The 21,706-nt window shown below is 37.1% G+C and overlaps 1 protein-coding gene across 1 annotated transcript; it reads left to right on the top strand.

The window, feature by feature from the left end:
• The first annotated feature begins 876 nt into the window (after positions 1-876).
• LOC121430249 lies at positions 877-21,574 on the top strand. The gene is made up of 12 exons (XM_041627527.1): positions 877-1,066; positions 5,555-5,713; positions 8,984-9,059; positions 9,733-9,915; positions 11,512-11,637; positions 13,441-13,567; positions 13,977-14,135; positions 15,224-15,307; positions 15,745-15,827; positions 16,948-17,145; positions 20,698-20,811; positions 21,458-21,574. Exons 1-12 carry the CDS (start codon positions 1,047-1,049, stop codon positions 21,572-21,574), a joined length of 1,446 nt encoding a protein of 481 aa, XP_041483461.1. The 5' UTR covers positions 877-1,046.
• The last annotated feature ends 132 nt before the right edge of the window (positions 21,575-21,706 follow it).

Genomic DNA, 21,706 nt, shown 5'->3' with positions numbered 1-21,706 from the left:
TTCTTAACAGTCGAATCTTTATCCGACTTATCAATTTGGCGGGATTTATTGCGAACGTCTTTCGTTTGACACGACTGACCCGTTTTTCTATCGGCAGCGATACTGTCTCCTTTTGGTTTGTTGACTTGAGGGGTTTTAGAAGGGCGTGTCGCTTTTGGTTTCGTCGACTGCGGTGAAGGACTTGGACGATGTCGGGTGGGAGAATGTACCTCCTCTTGATCACGAGAACGATGTCCCTTCCCAGGTACGGATTTGTGCTTCAGGCAATTCGTTCCCGACGTGGGAAAGACAACATTGGCGACGTGGACGTCTTTATGGTTAGATCGATGTAAACTGAAGTCAAAAGCTTTGGTTGCACTCTGTGTCGATAGTTCCCTTAAATCCTTCGAATTTTGTAAGACTTTTATATTGATGGTTTTATTCTTGTCGTTTGCACTTTTGCTGAAAGAGCGAATCTTTGTGACGGTTCCACTTTGGTGACGTTTCTGTTTTACTACCGTAATCAAATCAGACTTAGTAGACAACTCCAAGTGGGGCCCAGAATTTTCCATTATGTTACCGAAGTCTTGTAACCCCCTTTGTAATCATGATTATTCAGGATTTCCCAGCTGCTTTTTTAAAGTTTATGTCTGATGTAATTTTGTTAAACACTCGAGAAAACTTGGACTATACGTTTGTTTTGTTGCTCAAGTAACGTGCGCATGCCTTTGCAATTTTTTTTGGTCTTAATTATCACGTCATACGCATCGACAACGCTAAGTATAATATAACAACTTCAATCCATAGGCAGGCCCTAGACAAAACAAGAATTTGTAGATGACTAACGATAAAATGAGTATTAAACTCCGGATATATGGGGATTAAAGTACTTCTAGCAAAAACTTTCAACCAATCACATGCCGTGTTATCGTCATGGTTTCGTGACGTACTAAAACACGTGATAAGCAATTGAAGATCACATGATTGTGATCGGAAACTTTTTGTTGAATTGTTGCTGATGGTGTTGCCTGCGCCTGCGTGTGAGGCCCAACTCAAAATTCCACAAGATGATTTTGATGTTATCTATGTAAGTAGAGCAAAGTTGTGATAATTTGAGATACGGTACCAAATGATTGATTTTTAAAGTTTGATTCATGTAATTGTAATAACCCCACGCGAATGCTGCACCAGCGCATAGGCATCGGCCAGGGCCCAGGCATCGCTATCGCCGGGGCGCGGATCGGGCAGTGCCAGGGCCAGTGGTACCGATACCGTTGCCGCCGAATTGGCTTGGCTGCAATTTACCGACCCGTGAATTTGCTGCCCGAACATTTTGGATACCAGTATAGCGGGTGCACACTCACACTTAGACCAAAAGCTTCGGTTTCTGTTTTGTTGGTTGTTCAGCTGAACTTCGTTGGCTTCACTCACCAAATACAGAGTCAGAGACCGAAGTTCTAGCGCGATCTGTACAGGGGACTCAATGGCCATATGTTTACGTACTTAAGATCGGATAAAACGGGAAAGTGAATTTGGGCAACAGCCGAGGTAAGTCACTGTTTTTGTTCCTTTTAACTTCATTTTTCTCCGTTTTTTGGCAATTAATGCCAAGAGGGAATATAAATTTGCATTTTGGTCACGTTAATTTTCAAAATTTTTATTAATTGAAGACAAAAATTGAAAAGCCCCGATGGGGGGATTTTGCATTGCAAGTCCCCTAATGGTGGCTGCACGATAGCGAGCCGTCTGTGTACGAGGAGAAATTAAAAAATAAAATGTTAAAAAACTCCTCGAAACAGACGGCTGCCAGCTGTCTAACTCACACTCTGCTGTCACTCTGACCTCTTATCACTATTAGTAACTTCTTTATAGGTTGAAATAAAGCAAGAACAAAGTCAACAACAAAAATAATTTGTTTAACAAATTTTCGGCATTACTCCTATTTTGTTTAAGATCAGTCAGTATGCTCGATCTGTAATGAAAATCATAAGATCAGTATGCTCGATCTGTATGAAAATCATAAATCGTAAGTCAGAAAAAATTGGAACCAGTGGGATTCGAACCTGCCATCTACTGCTTTCCGGGCAGCGACTCAACCACCAGGCTATTCTGGTTCACGGTTAAGCCACGATGAACTGGAATTCAAATACCCTCGATCCTCTTCTTTCTGACTCATTACTATTCAAATGCCGTCCGCCGTGGACAATAGATAGTAAATTAAGAGGCTTTTATAGGAGGAGATTATAATTTGTTTAACAAATTTTCGGCATTACTCCTATTTTGTTTAAGATCAGTATGCTCGATCTGTAATGAAAATCATAAGATCAGTATGCTCGATCTGTATGAAAATCATAAATCATAAGTCAGAAAAAATTGGAACCAGTGGGATTCGAACCTGCCATCTACTGCTTTCCGGGCAGCGACTCAACCACCAGGCTATTCTGGTTCACGGTTAAGCCACGATGAACTGGAATTCAAATACCCTCGATCCTCTTCTTTCTGACTCATTACTATTCAAATGCCGTCCGCCGTGGACAATAGATAGTAAATTAAGAGGCTTTTATAGGAGGAAATTATAATTTGTTTAACAAATTTTCGGCATTACTCCTATTTTGTTTAAGATCAGTCAGTAGATAATCTTTCCTGGAAAGAACACGTAGATCACACTTGTAAAATTATTTCGAGAAATATTGGTATCATAAACAAAGTAAAATTTCTCTTTCCCACTCATATACTATTTAATTTGTATTCAACTTTGATCCTGCCTCATTTAAACTATGGTATAACAGCATGGGGGAATTGTGCTGACTGCCTCCTGAACAGAATTTTACTTTTGCAGAAAAAGGCTATTCGTATTATTTGTCATGCTGATTTTCGTTCACACACTGACGAACTTTTCTATAAATATAATATTTTAAAGATTGGTGACTTGTATCAATACAATCTCGGAAAACTCATGTATAGTTTAGATAAAAATGAACTTCCAAATATTTTTTATTCCATGTTTACTAAAAATGTCGATATTCATCATTATCCTACTAGGTCTGCCGGGCTCTTTCATCCACCAAGAGCTAGAACAATCCTCTTGAATAAAACATTTATTTTTACAGGTATCAAACTATGGAACTCCCTTATAGAATCATTACGTAACAAACCAACACATTTAAGTTTCAGTCGAGGGTTGAAGAAAATTTTTATCCTTCAGTATAAACCCCAGAACTCAAACATTTCTGTGTAAGCAGCTACCACCTCTTTTGTTCTTCTTCCCTTCTTTTCTTCTTCCCTTCTTATTTTCTTCCTTCTTCTCTTTCTCCCTCTCCTCTCACATTTCTTTTTTCTCTCTCTCTCTTCCTGTCATCTTTATGTCTAGTTCTATTGCTTTTATAATCTTTCTGTCCGTCTATGTTTTGTAGTGTGTTTTGTTATGTTTCTTTTCCTTTTTTTCTGCTGTCTTGTCCTGTTCTGTTTTGTTTTTGTTTGTGTGTGTGTGTGCCATTTTGTTTCTTTTCCTTTTCTTTTTTTTGCTGTCTTGTCCTGTTCTGTTTTGTTTTTTTGTTTGTGTGTGTGCCGTTTTTGTTTTTGTCTTTGTTTTGTTTTTAGTATTCGTCCTCTCTTGTCCAAGTGATTGTCTGTTCCAACACTCCTGAACTTAGGTTTTTTTTTTATTTATACAGCAGGGGCACGATATAACATTTTTTCTGTTAATTGTAACTTATTTAGTAAACATAAAAAGCTTGACCCCACTGGTATTCTTTTTCATTGTACAAACCTTTTTAATTTACGAATTGAATTTCATCGATCAAAGATATACTTTAACTATTTATTGCAGGGAACCCATACTAACAAGCTTTGCTTTCCAGTGGGTTCCCTTTTTTCATTTCTGTATATGATATTTTTGTGTTATGCTTTACATTGTAACTTTTGTTAAATTTGGAATGAAAAAGAATAAATGCAATCAATCAATCAATCAAAAAAAATAAAACTAAAAAATAAGGTGTTTTCTTCATAGCATCATTTAGAGCTCATCAAGACCTTTAACACCTCACTTATCTCAATAGCCCCAGAAATAAGTAAGTTATTGCAGTTTTAAGGTCATATAAATCGCCTATATTCAATTCTTATGTATTCCTTTGTTTTTTAAGCCAAAAGTTGTGATCTTAACTGGGACCAAGGTGCACTAATTGAAAACAGCAATGCGCATGCATTTGCATATGGAAGTGCCCCAAAACACTCCCAAAAATAACAGACGCTGCCGAAACGGACATAATAAAACATCTTAAGCGTCAGTAGATTTCATTCAAATTTCACCACAATATAGTTTAAATGTTGCTCTATAGTCTATTGGGATGAATACATTTTAGAGTGGGATGATACCTGTAAATGTGAAAAGCAAGAGGTTGAAAGCAGGGCCAAAGTTCCAGTAGCACACAGAGTCGCAAGATCACCAAGTGAGAATTTTTTTCATGTCTATACAGCAGCCATAAACATTCAACTACGTATAAACAATGATGCCATGGGGAATAACCTTTCCTTGCACATAATAAAACAATAAAAAGCAATGCCCCCACAGTCGCCCTGCAATTCTAGCCAGCACACTCAATGCCTCATTCAGAATGCACCTAGAAGGTGCTTTTGCAACATACCTAGAGATTGACCTAGATCTAGATAGTACAGTATGAAGATCATTTGTTTATACACCTCACCCTTTTTTTTTTCTCATAAAAATTGATTCTTTGTCATAAAATGCCCCTGGGCCTGGTGAACAGCTATTATTCCAGACTCGGTGTCTATGAACTTGTGTAAAAATGGGGATGGTGTAAATGCGTGACCACATGCAGGCACAGCTTTACAAACCCACCATAAACAAGTTTTATCATTTGGTCAAATCCATACCCTAGTATTTGAGTATTTTCATGCGCGTTTTGGACAATTTTGCCCCCTAAGCAGTACCATAAAACCTGTAAAATATATTTTCCCCCTCGACTACTTGTATACTGCTTTTGCCCGATACTTGCTTTTATGACACCCTAAATGTGTTATGCACATGATCTCAAAAAGTATCCTTTTACACTTTTACAGGCATGTTTTTTGGTCGTTTGAGTGTATAGCAATAGGGTCTAAGTTATAGGGGGGGGGGGGGGGGGGAGGGGGGACTGACATCCACACTCAGTGAGAGATAGCATTTGACTGCTTGATGAAACTTCCAAGAGGTGACCGGAAAGATTCTTAGAAATGAGGACATTCCTAGAAAAATGCGAATGGTATTCCTTTTCTGTCTGCATTGTGGACCTAGATCTGGGCCCTTATGCATAAAAGTTACCATCAGGGTATCTGTGCCATACAGTGGTAACTTGCATGGAATTCTTGATTCTGATTGGCTGTTAATCATCGTTACCATTGGATGGCAAAGTTAATGTAATACCTGGCTTAATAGTAACTTTTATGCAATGGAACCCTGGCCTAGTTTTGGCCCAGCCTTCCACCAGGCTCATACAAAAGGAATCTGGAACATCATTGTCCTTTAAAAAATATAAGAAATATATATATAAGAATGTGATTTTTTTTTATACTTCAGAATTCTTCTGGTAAATGCGGTGATCAGAGCTGAAATACTACCACTATGGTCTAGCTCTCTGCTAGATGGAATAAGTGATGAAACACTTCCTCTCAGGTACCTTGGCCCTACGCCGCGGCTCTTGTCTAATTGTGAAGAGACTGCTCAGATGTTTCTCTTGTAAGTATCGACTTTCGACGTGTTTCTACAGAGAATTGTTAAAAACGGTTTATCTTTTCTGGAATAAAAAAAACATATCGCCCTGAAAACAGCCTGCTTTTACAGAGCGAATAATCCGATTAACTCACATTCCGCTTCACAAACACCGCTTCAATTGGGAATTCAACCTATGACCTTGCCATGCATTGTGGTTTGTCATCTGGCGAGATTGAAGAGGCCAGAATCATAATGAACTCTAGAATTTGGACTCCCTCAGGGGTCAATAGTCGGACCCATAGGCTACTCAATATATACTCTTCCAGTTGGTGATATCATCCGAAATCACTGTATCAATTATCATTTTTACGCTGATGACATACAATTATATGTTTCTTTGATCCGAAGACTCCTGGAGCTCTCAATAATGCACTGGTTAAACTCCAGAATTGTATATCAGATATAAGACAGTGGATGATAGTGAATAAACTAAAACTAAATGACAATAAAACTGAATTTTTTGTTGCGGCCTCTACTTATAATTTGCGCAATCTTCCAAATGTTCAACTTGATGTTGATGGTACACTCATTAGACCATCAGAAAAAATACGAAACCTTGGTGTCATTTGATTCCCGCATGTCAATGTCGTACCATATCTCTCATATCTGTAGCACAGTCACTTTTTATTTAAGGAACATTTCTAGAATCAGAAGGTTTATTGACCAGTCTGCCTGTCACAATGCTGTTCGTTCATTGGTTCTGTCTCGTATCGATTATTGCAATGGGCTCCTTTCTACAATTCTAATCAATTAGTCCTAGTTCAATGACTACAAAATTGGGCAGCACGATTAATTTTACAGGTTCCCCGTGATCATCCTTCCCAACCACTCTTTAATTCTCTTCACTGGCTTCCTTTTAAACAGAGAATTATGTTCAAATTACTCTTGATTGTCTACAAAACATTGAATAAACAGGCTCCACAGTATTTACGTAACTGCTTGAATCTTTATACACCAACTAGAGCTCTTAGATCGGCCAGTGATCACCTTCGCCTCACATATTCATTAACTCGTACATTAGCTGGTGACAGAACTTTTACGGTGTCGGCTTCAAAATCCTGGAATGACCTACCACTAATAATTAGACAGTCTCCATCATTAGCAATCTTCAAAAAGTCATTAAAAACTCATCTCTTTCATACTTTGTAATTTTTTTATACATTACATCTTATCAATTCATTGTAAGCGCTTTGGGCCTAATGGGAAAAGCGCAGTACAAATAATAAGTAATAATAATAATAATAATGTGCAAATATACCGTGAAATTGCACTTCTGGGTTCACGTACTTCTGCTAGACACGATATGTTTTTTGGCCATGAGTTTCTATGTACAGAAAGTTAAATGGTTTACACAGCATTAACCATCTCCCAGAGGTGGCCATGAGAAACTGAATTTGCGCAATCTAGTTTATCATTGGACTGCATCGCGTCTGTTCGGCCGTGATCTAGCAAAACTACGTAAGTAATTTTTTGGCGTTTTTCAGTTTTTTAGTGTTTCTTATAATATTAAATACGCTCTTTCATCTGTCAAAATTTCAAATTCTAACTCCAATTATTTTGGGAGATTCGAAACCCAGTTTTTGTAAAATTCTCTAAAAAATCACTAAATTTAAAAGGCAGAACTAAGTAAGTCGACTTACAAAAGTAGTTTTTCAAGCTTTGACGAGAATTAAAAGGCAAAACTATGTAAGTCTACTTACGTAGTTTTGCCAGAACAATAGCCGCAAAAGAAGAAGGTGATTTATCAGGCAAAACTACGTATCTCCCAAATTCTGCATTTTACCGGTCGCCCTCGTAAATTATACCGCAGAGCGAACGTGCAGCTAACTGTCTGCATGATGGTCTGCCGCCGCGGCTGCACGTGCGTTTGCCGATTGTGTGTGCATGCTTCAATGTGTGTAACGTATGTGCTTTACGTATGTGTAAAAATGCGCGGCAGAGACACCGGATAGTTTTGCCTGATAATTTCGCAATGTTTAAGAGATACGTAGTTTTGCCTGATAAAACTTTGCCATGCGGAGGACATACGTAGTTTTGCCTGATAAACATTTGCCATGCGGCCGCGTACCTTGTGACATACGTAGTTTTGCCTGATAAACATTTGCCACGTGGCGGCGTACCTTGTGACATACGTAGTTTTGCCTGATAAATATTTGCCACGCGGCAGCGTATACCTTGTGACATACGTAGTTTTGCCTGATAAACATTTGCCATGCGGCCGCGTACCTTGTGACGTACGTAGTTTTGCCTGATAAACATTTGCCACGCGGCCGCGTACCTTGTGACATACGTAGTTTTGCCTGATAAACATTTGCCACGCGGCCGCGTACCTTGTGACATACGTAGTTTTGCCTGATAAGTTAGAACATACGTAGTTTTGCCTGATAAAAAGCTCGGAGTGTGTCATCGATTTTATCAGGCAAAAGTGCGTATGTTTTAAAAAAAGTGGAAAATTAGAAGATTAAATGTGTAAATCAACTAGTTTTTGGTGCCAATAGCTTATATAAGTTCCGCAGATCAAAGGAAAACAAAAAAAATCAATATACCATTTTCCACTTTTCCAAGAAAAGCAAAAGAAGCAATGTAAAATATTCAAGGTCGAATATCTCGGAATGGCAAAAAAGGAGATACGTAGTTTTGCCAGATCACGGCCGTGTTTCTACATGGAAGTTTTCCGGTTATCTACTTTCAGATGGTCTAATTTCTCAGATCCATTAACACCATCATGGCTAAACCTAGTTGAGATCTGCTATCAAATGTGACCCACCATTCAAAAACTCACTGAATTTCTAAAACATTCAATAAAATTCTTGGGTGGGTTATTATTAAAATCAATTTTGACATGTAACATATCTTTTGAAAGCTTAAGATGTCCATTTAAGCTTAATCAAATCCTGAACTTCCTTTTAGATGACTGTTTATTGGTTTTTGGGTGGCAGCTAGGTGCCAAATAGTTTACTAGTAACTCTTGATTCTCAAGTAATTGTTCCATTAAAATGGGTTCTATTTAGCACACCCAAAGATTAAAAAAGTAGCCTGTGATGAATGATCTTTGCAAATAATCTATTGTAAAGTAATTGGTTGATAAAACTTAATCAAGAAGAAAAAGTGCAAATGGCAAAGTAAGTAGGAAGATGATATTGAGAAGAACATGCCCAAGTTTTTGAAGAATATTATAAATTAATTACATGTATACTCACAAGTATAGTCATTAATATTTTTCTTTTTTTGCAGCGAGTATGCTTATTTATCCCAAAATGCATTTGTGACACCAATGGCTCCAATGAGAATCCCTGCTAATCTGCTTCATGTAAGTATTATTATACCTGAGCTGCTCTTTGTACAATAGCATATCCCTCTAGCATCAACTATGAAAAATACATGACGAAAAACTTCCATTTGAGAACACTATTCCCCAGTTCCCCTTCTCATCAATTCTCTTCTCCAGCCGTAACTGCCTCAAGAAAGCAATTTAAGTATCAAAACACCTGTTTCTTGACATTCGTCCGAAGATGAAACAACAGCCCGGCATATACAGTCACAGCAGGGGGCCATACACGATGGGATGCATGCGCAGCGCTGAGTGCGGTCCCTGTAAGCATGCCGTCATTTTTATTTGCTTACTTTCCTTATTCCGAGGTCGATTTTCTTCGTTCGAAATTGAAAATGCACTAACATTGGGTTATTGAATACAATATGCCTTAGAAAACGTGATTAAATATGGAATACAATAATTTCATTCCGAAGGTCCTACTACAGGCAGAGAAATTTTACGTAATAGCGCAGCTGTTGTTTATCTTTTCGTCCTTTGCTCAACGCTCATAATACTGGCCTTTGGGGGTGAAAGTGATCTGGATAGATTTTACGGTCATGAGCCTAAATGTCATTATAAAGTTCTTGCAGTAACTAAACTAATTGAGGGTTCAACTTTAAACTTTATTCATGCATGCATATTGGAGTTTGTGCTATTTTTTGATTCACAGGTTGATGATCCTATTGTCCAAAGTGCTGTAATACGATCAGAGAGTATAGCCCTTCTCATCAATGGGACAGTCTTCATATACACTCTTCAAACTGGAGAATATCAAGAAGTAATTATACCAGCTGATTACAGAGTGACATCACTGGAATTCTCACAGTACTGCTGCCAACACACTTGGTGTGAGGTATGTAGGTTATATTTGGGGTTGGTCTATAACACTTGGTCTGATTTCCAGATGTGGACAAATTTGAATAATAGTAATCACACTGATAACAATGATAACATTTTACCCAGGGCAGCCTCTTCAGTTATAAAACTGCTCTACCAGCTCTGCATAACATATGTTATTATTACCCTTCTCCAATCAAATGCTGAGCGCCTTGCAAGAACGCAGGAGGTCCAATATTGTCTTGCCTGCAAAGCAGAGAGATGCTTCAGGCACCGACGGCGGCAGCATTGTCAACACTGAAATTAACCAATGTTAATGTTTTGAAATAATGAAATAATATAGGATTTGTATAGCGCACGTACATGTATCCAACTTGCTAGGCACTCCTATATTACCCTGGCTCAGCTTTTTTTTCTATTTATCCTCAATTGAGGTACTTTATTATTCATAAAATATCAAAAGATACAGGTTTTTACATTAACAAAATTCACATATCACACAACAATATTTTACAAGAAATACAAAAAATACAATAAAATATGTTACTTACACTACCAGTCACAATTCCTCGGCCCGCTGTCACCCGTCGAGAACCAGAGAACAATAGATTCATCGGACTGAATCCATTGTTCTCCGGCTCCAACAGGCCAACCAACAGCGGACCATGAAAACCGCGACTGGTAGTGTATTCACTCAAAGTAAAAACGTATCTTCCGCAACTCAGTTTCATTAAATCTTTTCTGATTATACTTTAAACTTAGGTGAAATCTTATTTCTGCTTTCAAATCTTTCAATAGATAGTTTCCATGGAACACATGTTTCTTTTTATCATTACATTCTTTGACATAATTCTTATATACAGTATATTGGGCATAATTAAGGATGAAATTGACGAGTTTTGTTTTTCGGTTGCCTATATCATATCCTATAATAATAATAACCCTGGCTCAGCTAGTCTTCTGAATCTGGTGCACACAGCTTTGTGACGAATTACTTCCTGCAGGTACCCATTTACCTCACCTGGGTCAAGTGCAGCACTGTGTGGATAAATTTCTTGCTGAAGGAAAGCACGCCATGGCTCAAATTCAAACCCACGACCCTCTGTTTGAAAGACGAGAGTCAAACCACTAGACCACGACACGCCCACTAAAATGTCTTCAAATTTTTAACAGAATGTATATATACCCAGTTCATGTAACATGGACAGAAAAATAATCAATTACTACTGATGATATTGCATCAGTTTCAGGTCACATGATCATGGTCAAAGGTCATTTAGGGTCAATGAACTTTGTCGAGGACATGCTTTGGTTATCAACACTGTACTCTTAACCAGTCATGCATGTAGAAGAACCTTCTTCCAAGCACTCTCTTGAATCTGAACAGTCTTAAAACATTCCAACAATATCTCTTCTCACAAGCATATTAGAGAATTCATTATACTTTCTTGATAAATATTTGTATATGTTTATGATTCTAATTTTTAAAGCTTGTGTATTTGTTTATTGTACATGTAGCCCCTTTATAGATGAATCCTCAGAAAGTGTACAGTAGAAATACCTTTTTATTTGTATAGAAAGTAATCATGATGTCAAAATATTTCTTTACAAGGATTGGAGCGATGCTGTGTTTGCCATAGGGAAACGGATTGCACCAGATGATGGCTTGATCAACATATTTGTCATAGAAAGAGGAAAATTTGAACCCGAAGGAACACCACTACCACATGATCTGCAGGTATACTCTTCCTATAAAAGATTGGCATTTTTCTACATGATTCATTAACAAATTGAGGTTCAGTGTCTTCTTTAGGAGGCTATTTTGCAGGGCCTCTCTATCCTGAAATGATCATGTATATTATTCTCATAATAAAAAGAGAAAAATGTGTGAGAAAATTAATATGCACAGAACAGTATGGTGTCATTCCTGAGTAAAAGCTGTTTTAACTTGAGCTAATCACTTCATCTCTAAATTGGAAATGTGATGAAAACAAAGTTACTATTTAAAATTGCAAATTGGCAATTTTTCTGTATAGATTTGTTGACCTGTTTTATACATGTACATATTGTATATTTTTAATGTGTGAAAATGAGTAGAAAATTCATTATGATTGCCAATTTGAAGAACAGAAGGAAAGTAATTTTTTAACTTGTGAAAGTTGTGTACCTTAGTGTGTTAAACTCTTTCTCAGAGTGTTATCACACTCAGTAGCAGAATGGAGGATATTTATAGTTTAAATTAAGTAAATGTACTTTTGACCCATTTGGTAACCATAAGTACTGATAATTATGATTTTACATGAAACACATTTTTTGTTGTTAATTGATAATTAAAAGTTGAAGCTCAAGCAGTATACTGACAATTATGCAAGGGCCCTGTGTACATCAATCTTTGATTTGATTCTGCAGTTCTGCAATCCAGGAGGAACGTAGCAACAGAAATTTTTAAAAACAATTTTTCAGGCCATGACAAAGATTGCATATGGTGACTGTCATGAAAACAAAAGCAAAACTGCATAACTGAAAAATCTGCTCAGCAAACCTTTTATGAGTGTTTAGCATGTCTTTCATCTGCTCTGAACTATCTGATAGAAACTCATTTGTTTTAAAAGATTTTCCCTATGTACGGAAGCTTTATCAACATGTTTTTTTTTTCATGTCACAGAAGATCACAGAATGTGATGTTTAGAACACTCAAGAACACAGTGTGGTGTTTAACTCTTAACATGCCACGCACACTACTAACCCAACGCCACAGTACTAATCCGATGCTAATCCCCTGTGCCAGCCACAAAACCCCCCTGTGCCACATTGATTTTGGGATCGCGAGTCGTATTCACTCCTTTCAATAGTCATGATTACAATTGCTTGTAACTCTCTAACGATTAGTTTATCCACAAAATATTGTGTAGTAAAGTTGTAGGAAATTTCATACCCCTTATAATGGTGTCCTCATTATGTGGATTGGTTATTATCTTTACCGCTAAAATATGAGTTGTATCAAGTAGTACCATTTCGTGGAGTGTTTTGTATGGATAAAAAAATCTAGATCTCTTCCCACTCAGAGGCAGAGCCATATCTTGTAAAAAATGTAGAAATGCTCGAAAAAGTCGAATGTAAACCGCGTAAGTAAGTTGATCTGTCAGAAAGCAGAGTTCGCACTGCCCACAATAGTGCTAATTACGGCATGTGTGCGATGCGCAATACAATGCAAAACGGCGTAACAATGATTGTAATTCCAAATGTGCGCAGTCATGCACGAAGCTAGGAAACAATGCAAGCACAAAGCAGTCAATAGTAGGCGTGCGAGCACGAGTGTGGCATGTTATAGTAGGATACGTAGCGTGCACGAAGCACTCAATGAGTTAAAACACCCCAGATCACAGAATGCGGTGCTTAGAACACCTACATGTAAAAACAGAATGTGTTTAGAACACCAAAGAACACAGAATTTGGTGCTTAGAACACCGATGAACACGGAATTGGCATTTTAGAAAATGGAAAACTATGGTTTTAATTTAAGTTTGTCTTCTTTGTTTAGGATCATGAACTGTTGGCAGCTGTTCCTATCTTACCTTGGCATTCTGTGGCTCTTCTGTTACTGACTCAAAACCAGGAAGATTATACACAAGAAGCTTTATTTTACTACTTACATGTTCCCTTTGAAGGTAAAACAGTATTTTCTTTACAATTTTCAGGGTCAATACTCTTTGCAATTTCTATGAGGGAGGCTTGGACAAAGCAGGGACTATTGTACAACTTAAGCTTTTTTTACTATTACTATTTCTCAAGTTTTTGTAATTTGTGTATTATTTGAAAGACCTTAGAAGCTGAAATTCTTTTTTTTTTAAAGATAACTTTTGCATGTTTTAATGAGTTTGGATATGATTATGTAATGAGTTGTGGTGCTGATCCTCACCTTGCTCTTTATTTTTTTTAAACATGAAATCATAATAATTTAATTTTTGCAAGACTGCCTTGAAAATATATCCATTGTATGATAATATAAAAACTAAAATTAATTATTCTTGTACTTTTATCAATTTTGTTTTTTTTTCTTCTTTCGATGCCTTTTAGGTAGAAATCCAGAGAGAGAGGAAGATCATACTGAGCTGTCAATGAAAGCTATAGTTTACTCTCACCATGGTGACAACCTCAATATTGTCCATCTTAAAAACAAGTTTGGGGAGTTCTTGATGTGGGGCCCAAAAGAACTATTCATCTCAAAGACTGGAGGTAAGGTCATCTTCAACTTGTAGCATACAAGGCATTACTATCTATGTGTCACAGTCTTCATAACATACAGTTCCACTGACATTTGCATATTTTTTTAATTTCACTTTGCGTATTACAATTTTTGTCTTGCCTCCATAGCAGAGCAAGACTAAAGGTGCGCTTTTCCGACAGCGGCGGCGTCATCATCAAATCTTAACCTAAGATTAAGATTTTGAAATGACATCAAAACTTCGAAATATGGACCTAGTTCATGAAACTTGGACATAGGGTAATCAAATATTACTGAACATCCTGCCTTGGTTTCAGGTCACATGACCAAGGTCAAAAGTCATTTAGGGTCAACTTTGGTCATTTTTGCCGTGTAGGTTTTTTAATTGGCATCATAACTTAGAAAGTTTGTGGATCAAGTTCATGAAACATACTAGACATAAGTATATTTCAAGTATAAATGATTGTTTTGCACACATCTTAGATCACATGATCATGGTGAAAGGTCATTTTGGGTCAATGGACATAGTATTTTATTATCATATAAATGTTTTCTTTTATGAATAATTATTCAATAGCTGTTTTCAAAATCAGCACTGCTGCTATATTGAATCGTGTAATGCAGGCAAGACTGCCAGAGGTGTTCCACTTGTTAATAAATCAAAATTAATGATTTATGTTTTGTACATGTACATTCTGTTTATTCTTAGTCATGCTATTGCAATGAATGCATGCTTTGTAGTTATTTCGCATTACTTTCTATTGTCATGAACAAAAAATTTGAATTTGATAATTCTCTCCTTCATAAATGTCAAAATTTAAAGTTGTAGAGTTGAATAAAGAGAAAAAACAAGAATTTCTTTGACTGCATTTTTCGGACTGCTTGGAAGTTTATCTCAGATACGCTGAACTCCTGCATTCAATCAAGTAATTGTGTGGGATTAATTTTGACAAGTTATATATCATTTCAAAGCCTAGGATGCACTTTTCAAGCAAAGTAAAGATCTTGAAATTCATGTTGGGTGACCTATTGTTGGTTTTGGGGTGGGGGTTCTGTTATAGAACATCTTGATGATGATGTTATATGTTGGTTACTCCAGGTCAGTCTGTGTTCAGAGCCAGTGAATATCTAATGGAACATCTTGAAGATGATCATGGTGAATATATCCAAGAACTTATTCCAGGTGAGGAGTTAAGCTGACAAAAGTGTGGTTGTGTGATCCAGTTGTCATCTTAAGATCATGTTGCATATTTCATTGATCACAAAATCATGCAAGTCTAATTGTTCATAAACCACCTTGTTTTTTAATGGGTCCCAAGTGAATTCTTACCATATATATATCATAAATAAAATTTATGTGGGACTTTTTCTCTTCAACTTCTTCTGTCCGTTCCAAGCTTCTTATGTGTGTGCTAATCCAAACAATTTATTCATTGTCATTGGCTAATTTTGAGAGGATTTTTTTCTATAGATTTGTTGATTTTAAAGTAGCAAATACTCTAACCACCCTTTTGAATTACTAGAGAGATTGGTTGATGCATTGTTGAGGGATATTACATCTGTGTAGTTTTGTGGCTTGCCATAATTCACCTAGTTGTCATTGATATCTGATAACCCTAGGTGCCAATGGAGATTTTGCTTTTTTGACATCAGAAGGAAGACTGTTCTATGGGCGTAGTAATCTAGAGACACATTTGGTAGAGGTAAGAAATGCCATGAAACGGTTCCTTTATAGAACAATACACTGTAAGCATTTACAACAGTTCCTGTGCACCATTACAAAAGTTTGCCATTCAGCCTCCCATTTGCTCCTTTATAACAAGCCTAGTAGGCGTTGTATAACATTTTTGTCTTGCTTTATTTCCAACATCAACGGCAGCATCGTCACCATTGAAATCTTAACAAAGTTTAAGTTATTGAAATGTCATCATAACTTGAAAACTATATATACCTAGTTCATGAAGGGGAACACAAGAGCAATCAAGTATCACTGATTATTTTGCACGAGTTTGAGGTCACATGGTTGAGGTCAAAGGTCATTTAGGGTCAATGAACTTGGACCATGTTGCGGAAATCCACATCAAAATCTTAACCTAGTTTAAGTTATCAAAAATGTCATCATTTACTTTGAAATTGTATGGAGCTAGTTCATGAAACTTGGGCAAAGGAGTATTCAAGTATTGTTTATTGTTTTGAATGAGCATCAGGTCACACTATTAAGGTCAAAGGTCATTTAAGGTCAATAAACTTTAACCGTGTTGGGGGTATTTGTTGAAATTTGCTTTCATAGCTTTGAAACTTTAGGGATTTAGTTAATGAAACTCGCACTAAGGGTAATCAAGTATCTCTGATCATCTATCATGAATCTTAGGTCATATACATGTAGGATCAATGAACGTAGTATGTCATTATATAAATGGTTGTTTTTTGTGGATAATTAATCATTGTGCTATCAAAGCTAGCACTGCTGCTATAATAAATCACACAATGCAAGTTATACTGCCTGAGGCATTCCACTTGTTGTTTCTGTATCTTGTACAGGGGTGTACTTAAAAAAAATGTTTATATTATATTATATTATATATAATATAGGATACATTATTATTATTATCATGGCTATTATTATAAGATAATTCAATATACTAGCGTGATGAATATTATTATCGTAATCATGAACAATTTAAATTTCTGTACAGTTAGTTCAATGCAATAAGTGCTTTTTACCCAATTGGTAAAAGTTCAGTATATAAAATAATGATAGTTATCATAATAATAGTCATTTAAGAAAATCAATCTTTTAAAACCAATTAAATCTCCTAATAGCTCCATGCCGATGACTTGGTCAATCCTAACTCTGCTATCAGCTTTGACAAACAGAGCAATATCTTCATCATGAATGCACAGCATTATGATATGGATTCCCATGGTGCATCAACAGACAGCTTGGTTTATTTGACTTCAGAGCTCATCTATCCATCAGAAGTTCTTGAAGAACAGGACCATGACCTACCCAGTTGTCCAGTAAGACTCAATTGTCATTTAAAGGGGAAGGAAGTTCACCCTGATAAAAATGTTTTGTGTTGAAATACCAGAAAAAACAATTTTAGAAATTTGTGAAGGTTTGAGGAAAATACATGAAAGATTTAGAAAGCTCTTAGAATATATGTGCAGCTGCCCAATATGTTATGCAATATAAAATGCATAAAGTTCAAGTTTTGATGGTTCGTGATGATTAAAAATTTTCTTCTTTCAGGAGCGGGTGTGAAATAATTTGTCAATGTATTAAAGGTACAATAAAACTCATATTCAATATTTTTTTTTAGAAAATAACAGTTCTATGCATGTCTTCATGAATATTTAATGAGCAAACTGATGATGTCATATCCCCACTTGTACCAGTGTGTTGGCTCAGTTGGTAGAGTACCCGTCTCACAACCGGGAAGTTGGGAGTTCAAAACCCGGCCACGTCAGACAAAACAACGTTAAAAGATGGGAATACTACTACCCTGTTTGGCGTTTAACAGTTTAAGGGATAGAGTGTGTCAATCTGGTGCTGCACAGTGGATGCCAGGCCCACAATTAGTTGGGCAAAAAGATTTTTTTTTAATTTCAGATAGCTATTTCGAACAATAAAGTACAGATATTGCTCATCATTTGTACTGTAATAATCAAGAGTTTCCTCTTGAAAGGTGGGTGTGCAGTTAGACCTTCAAACCTCTTGCATGATAACCTATTAATATAAAAAACCTTTTTGTCTCACCTGCATAGCAGAGTGAGACTATAGGCGCTGCTTTTCCGACGGCGATGGCGGCGGCGGCGTCAACATCAAATCTTAACCTGAGGTTAAGTTTTTGAAATGACATCATAACTTAGAAAGTATATGGACCTAGTTCATGAAACTTGGCCATAATGTTAATTAAGTATTATTGAACATCCTATTAGAGTTTCATGTCACATGACCAAGGTCAAAGGTCATTTAGGGTCAATGAACTTAGACCATGTTGGGGGAATCAACATCAAAATCTTAACCTGAGGTTAAGTTTTTGAAATGTCATCATAACTTAGGAAATATATAGACCTAGATCATTAAACCTGGACATAAGGTTAATCAAGTATCACCAAACATCCTGCATGAGTTTCATGTGACATGACTAAGGTCAAAGGTCACTTGGGTCAATGAACTTTGGCCGATTTGGTGGAATCTATTGAATTACAATCAAAACTTTAAAGGTTTTTGGATCTGATTCATGAAACTTGGACATAATAGTAATTAAGCATCACTGAACATTTTGTGCAAGTTTCAGGTCACATGATCAAGGTCAAAGGTCATTTAGGGTCAATAAACTTTTGCCGAATTGGGGGTATTTGTTGAAATACCAGAGATGCCAACCCTCCCGATTTCATCGGGAGGCTCCCGAAAATTCATCCCAACTCCCGCCCTTACGATTACCATCCTTATCCTCCCGAAATTACGATTTTTTATTGATCAAATTGGATTGGAAGGACATGTATCGTCTGCTAACTTTAACATGTAGTAACTCCATTACGTTCACTGCTACTAAATTGTGTGTGTTAAAGGTAGACAAATAAGGAGCAGCGAAAAGCTGGTGCATGTGATATGCCCAACGGAAATCCACTGTGCACCAGGCCGGTAGGCTCGACTAGCTTCGCGAGGTGTGTGCGCTTGCGGCCACTGGATTTGTCAAGTCGTGCGGTGGAATATCGGTGTGTGATTTTGGCGTATTGATGGGTTGATATTGACACGAAATGGCGGAAAATCAACAAAAGAAGACCAAGAAATGGTCTCAGAAGTATAAGACTGAATACAGTCTCCAGTACCTGTGTATTCGGAGGTCGGAAAGAGGAATTTACCATGCATTTTGCGCAACTTGCAGCGTGGACATTTCAGTTGAGTACGGAGGTCGTGATGATATTCGGAAGCACCGTTCGGGAGCCGGAGCAAACAGCATAGGCCTACGGACATTACGAAGACAAGATCTTCGAGCTCCACTAGTACCCTGTTGACTTTATTTCACCAAGCAAGGGACCAGCGCTGAGCTTTTCTTTACTGGATTTATAGTGGAACATAACCTGCCTATAGCCGATAGTGATAATTCCTCATTAATTATTATTGTTGAACAGGTACTTCTTTTGTCCCCTCATTTTTTTTTACATGTAAGAATGCATATTTGATATTTTTTATGTTAAAAAAGTGGGAACAATTTTTATTTGAAAACATGTGAAATGCCCCAAAATAAGGGTCAGATTGCACCAGAGAGCATCTAGAAACCCAGAGCTTCCAGGGCCCTAAGGCGGGCCCTGGACCCCGGCCGCAAGGGTCGAGCGCTCTGCGCTCGAGATGTGCGCTATGCGCACATAATTTGGTGGCAGTTGCAAATCCTCCCTAATTCTGATTTCCAAAAGTTGGCATCTCTGAAATACCATCATAACTTTGAAAGTATGTTGGTCTAGTTCATAAAACTTGGACATAAGAGTAATCAAGTATCACTGAACATCCTTTGCGCATTTTAGGTCACATGACCAAGGTCAAAGGTCAATGAACTTTGGCCATAATGGGGGTATCTGTTGAATTACCATCATAACTTTGCAAGTTTATTGATCTGACTTTTGAAACTTGGACATAAGAGTAATCAAATATCACTAAATATCCTGTGTAAGTTTCAGGTCACATGATCAAGGTCAAAGGTCATGTGAGGTCAATGAATTTTGGCAACATTGGGGGTATTTGTTGAATTGCCATCCTATCTCTGTAAGTGTATTGGTCTAATTCATAAAACGTGGAAATAAGAGTAACCAAGTATCACTGAACTTCTTGTGCGAGTTAGAGTAGTTTTCAAAGTCAGCACTGCTGCTATGTTGAATCGTGTGATGCAGGTGAGACGGCCAGAGGCATTCCACTTGTTGTACATAACGCCTAAGCAGGGACACATGTCGATAATTTTGGGGCTTTTTGGACATCGTTATGAGCAGTGAATGCCTTTTGCCTATCCGCCATTTTGATATAGTGCTGTTCATCTTCAAACGTAGAGGGCAGCACCACATGGCCGTGTGCTGCTTGTACTTTAGTTGGTACTTCACTAAAATTGAGCTTACGATTGTGAATCTATTCCATACAATTGAATGGGGTCGAGTGCAGTCACGAGGATTGCATTGTCATGATTAGAGCAAGCAAAGTGGGGGTGAGATCGTGTTTTGTGCCAGATAGTTAGTATTCATATTTTGTCAAGATTTTGGAGTAACTTCTGTTGGCGTTCGGTGCATTTTAAGGAAAAATATGTTTTCCATGATTTTCTGTTTGAATAGATTCTTTCAAAATGCAGTTTCCGTGAAATCGCAGAAAATCACTGTCATGTCCCTACATAATAGCGGGTATTATTCGACAAGACTAGCGATAAAAAGGTTATCGATAATAGCGCTAAACATGTGAAATAATTATGATTTCATGTAAAGTAATAACATAAGAAAAGGAAAGTGGGGATTTGACATCAGCCTACCTAATAAAAATAGAGCAAAAGATAATTTACATTTCATTTTTTTTGCTTTCCACTCTAGTTTCTGTTATTTACTGCTGATTTTGGATCTGAATTATTTTACATTGATATTGGAGACAGTCTGACATTACGAGCATCATACATACCAAGTCTGTGGCAGAATAGTAACATTATGGTAAGATACAATATTTGGTCATTTTCATTTTGTGCTTTGTAGCACTACGTCACACCATCACTTGAACTACTCACAGTCAATTTGTGCACAAGAGTGAAAGACATTTGCTCCTGTGTTAAACCCAGGGTTGAAGTTGGTCATTTAATTCGTAGGTGGATTTGTGTGTGGAATTGGCAACAATTGCTCTACTCTAAAGTGTCACTTTGGTTTTGACTCAGGGTTGGTTGGATGGACTGGTTTGAAGCAAGCAATCTGTCGAACTCCCATTCATGAAAGGAATGAAGATTAACACTCATTCATTTTGAGTTCAACAACTGCAAATCATGAATAAATGTGATAACAGGAAATCTCAAAAGTTTCCCACCCTCGGTCAAACAGTTGCCTTAAAAAACCCAGCAGCCAGAAAGTAGTAAGTGCTGGGCCCTATAACACACAGGCTAGCGATTAATTGCTGATTTGAAAGGACAATTCTGATAGGTTCCTAGTCAGTCTACTGAGCAAAGTATGCATGCAATAATGATCTTGATTTCCCATTTCGTTAAGCAATTAATTGCTAACCTTTGTGATACGGGGCCTGGATCTTTGATTCATAAATTTTTCCAGTTGTGCCATTAATTGAAGTTTGTCATTTTTATTTTTCTTGCAGATCTATGCATCTAATCCTAGCATCATTACTGCAAACACCAGCCTGACGGCAGCAGATCCTATCGGCAGTGGACTCAAAAAGATTGAAGTAGTAAGTAATTATAGCTTAGCAAGTTAGCAAATGATTACAGTTTATGGAGATACATGGATGGTACAACATAGATATATCTAAAATGCCTTGGTAGGAAAACCAAACTGTGATGAATTACTGGGATTGAATGTAAAATAGTTGATTCAAAATTATTAATAG

Source organism: Lytechinus variegatus, chromosome 16 (genome assembly GCF_018143015.1).
Source record: "Lytechinus variegatus isolate NC3 chromosome 16, Lvar_3.0, whole genome shotgun sequence".
NCBI classification, from domain to species: domain Eukaryota; kingdom Metazoa; phylum Echinodermata; class Echinoidea; order Temnopleuroida; family Toxopneustidae; genus Lytechinus; species Lytechinus variegatus.
Note: the sequence above shows the minus strand (reverse complement) of the source record. Positions and strands in the feature narration are given on the sequence as shown.

Coding starts and splice junctions, on each gene's coding strand:
- LOC121430249 (XM_041627527.1), top strand. CDS start 1,047: ATGATTTTGATGTTATCTAT. Junction 9,916..11,511: donor GCCAACACACTTGGTGTGAG/GTATGTAGGTTA, acceptor TTTCTTTACAAG/GATTGGAGCGATGCTGTGTT. Junction 20,812..21,457: donor GGCAGAATAGTAACATTATG/GTAAGATACAAT, acceptor TTTTTCTTGCAG/ATCTATGCATCTAATCCTAG.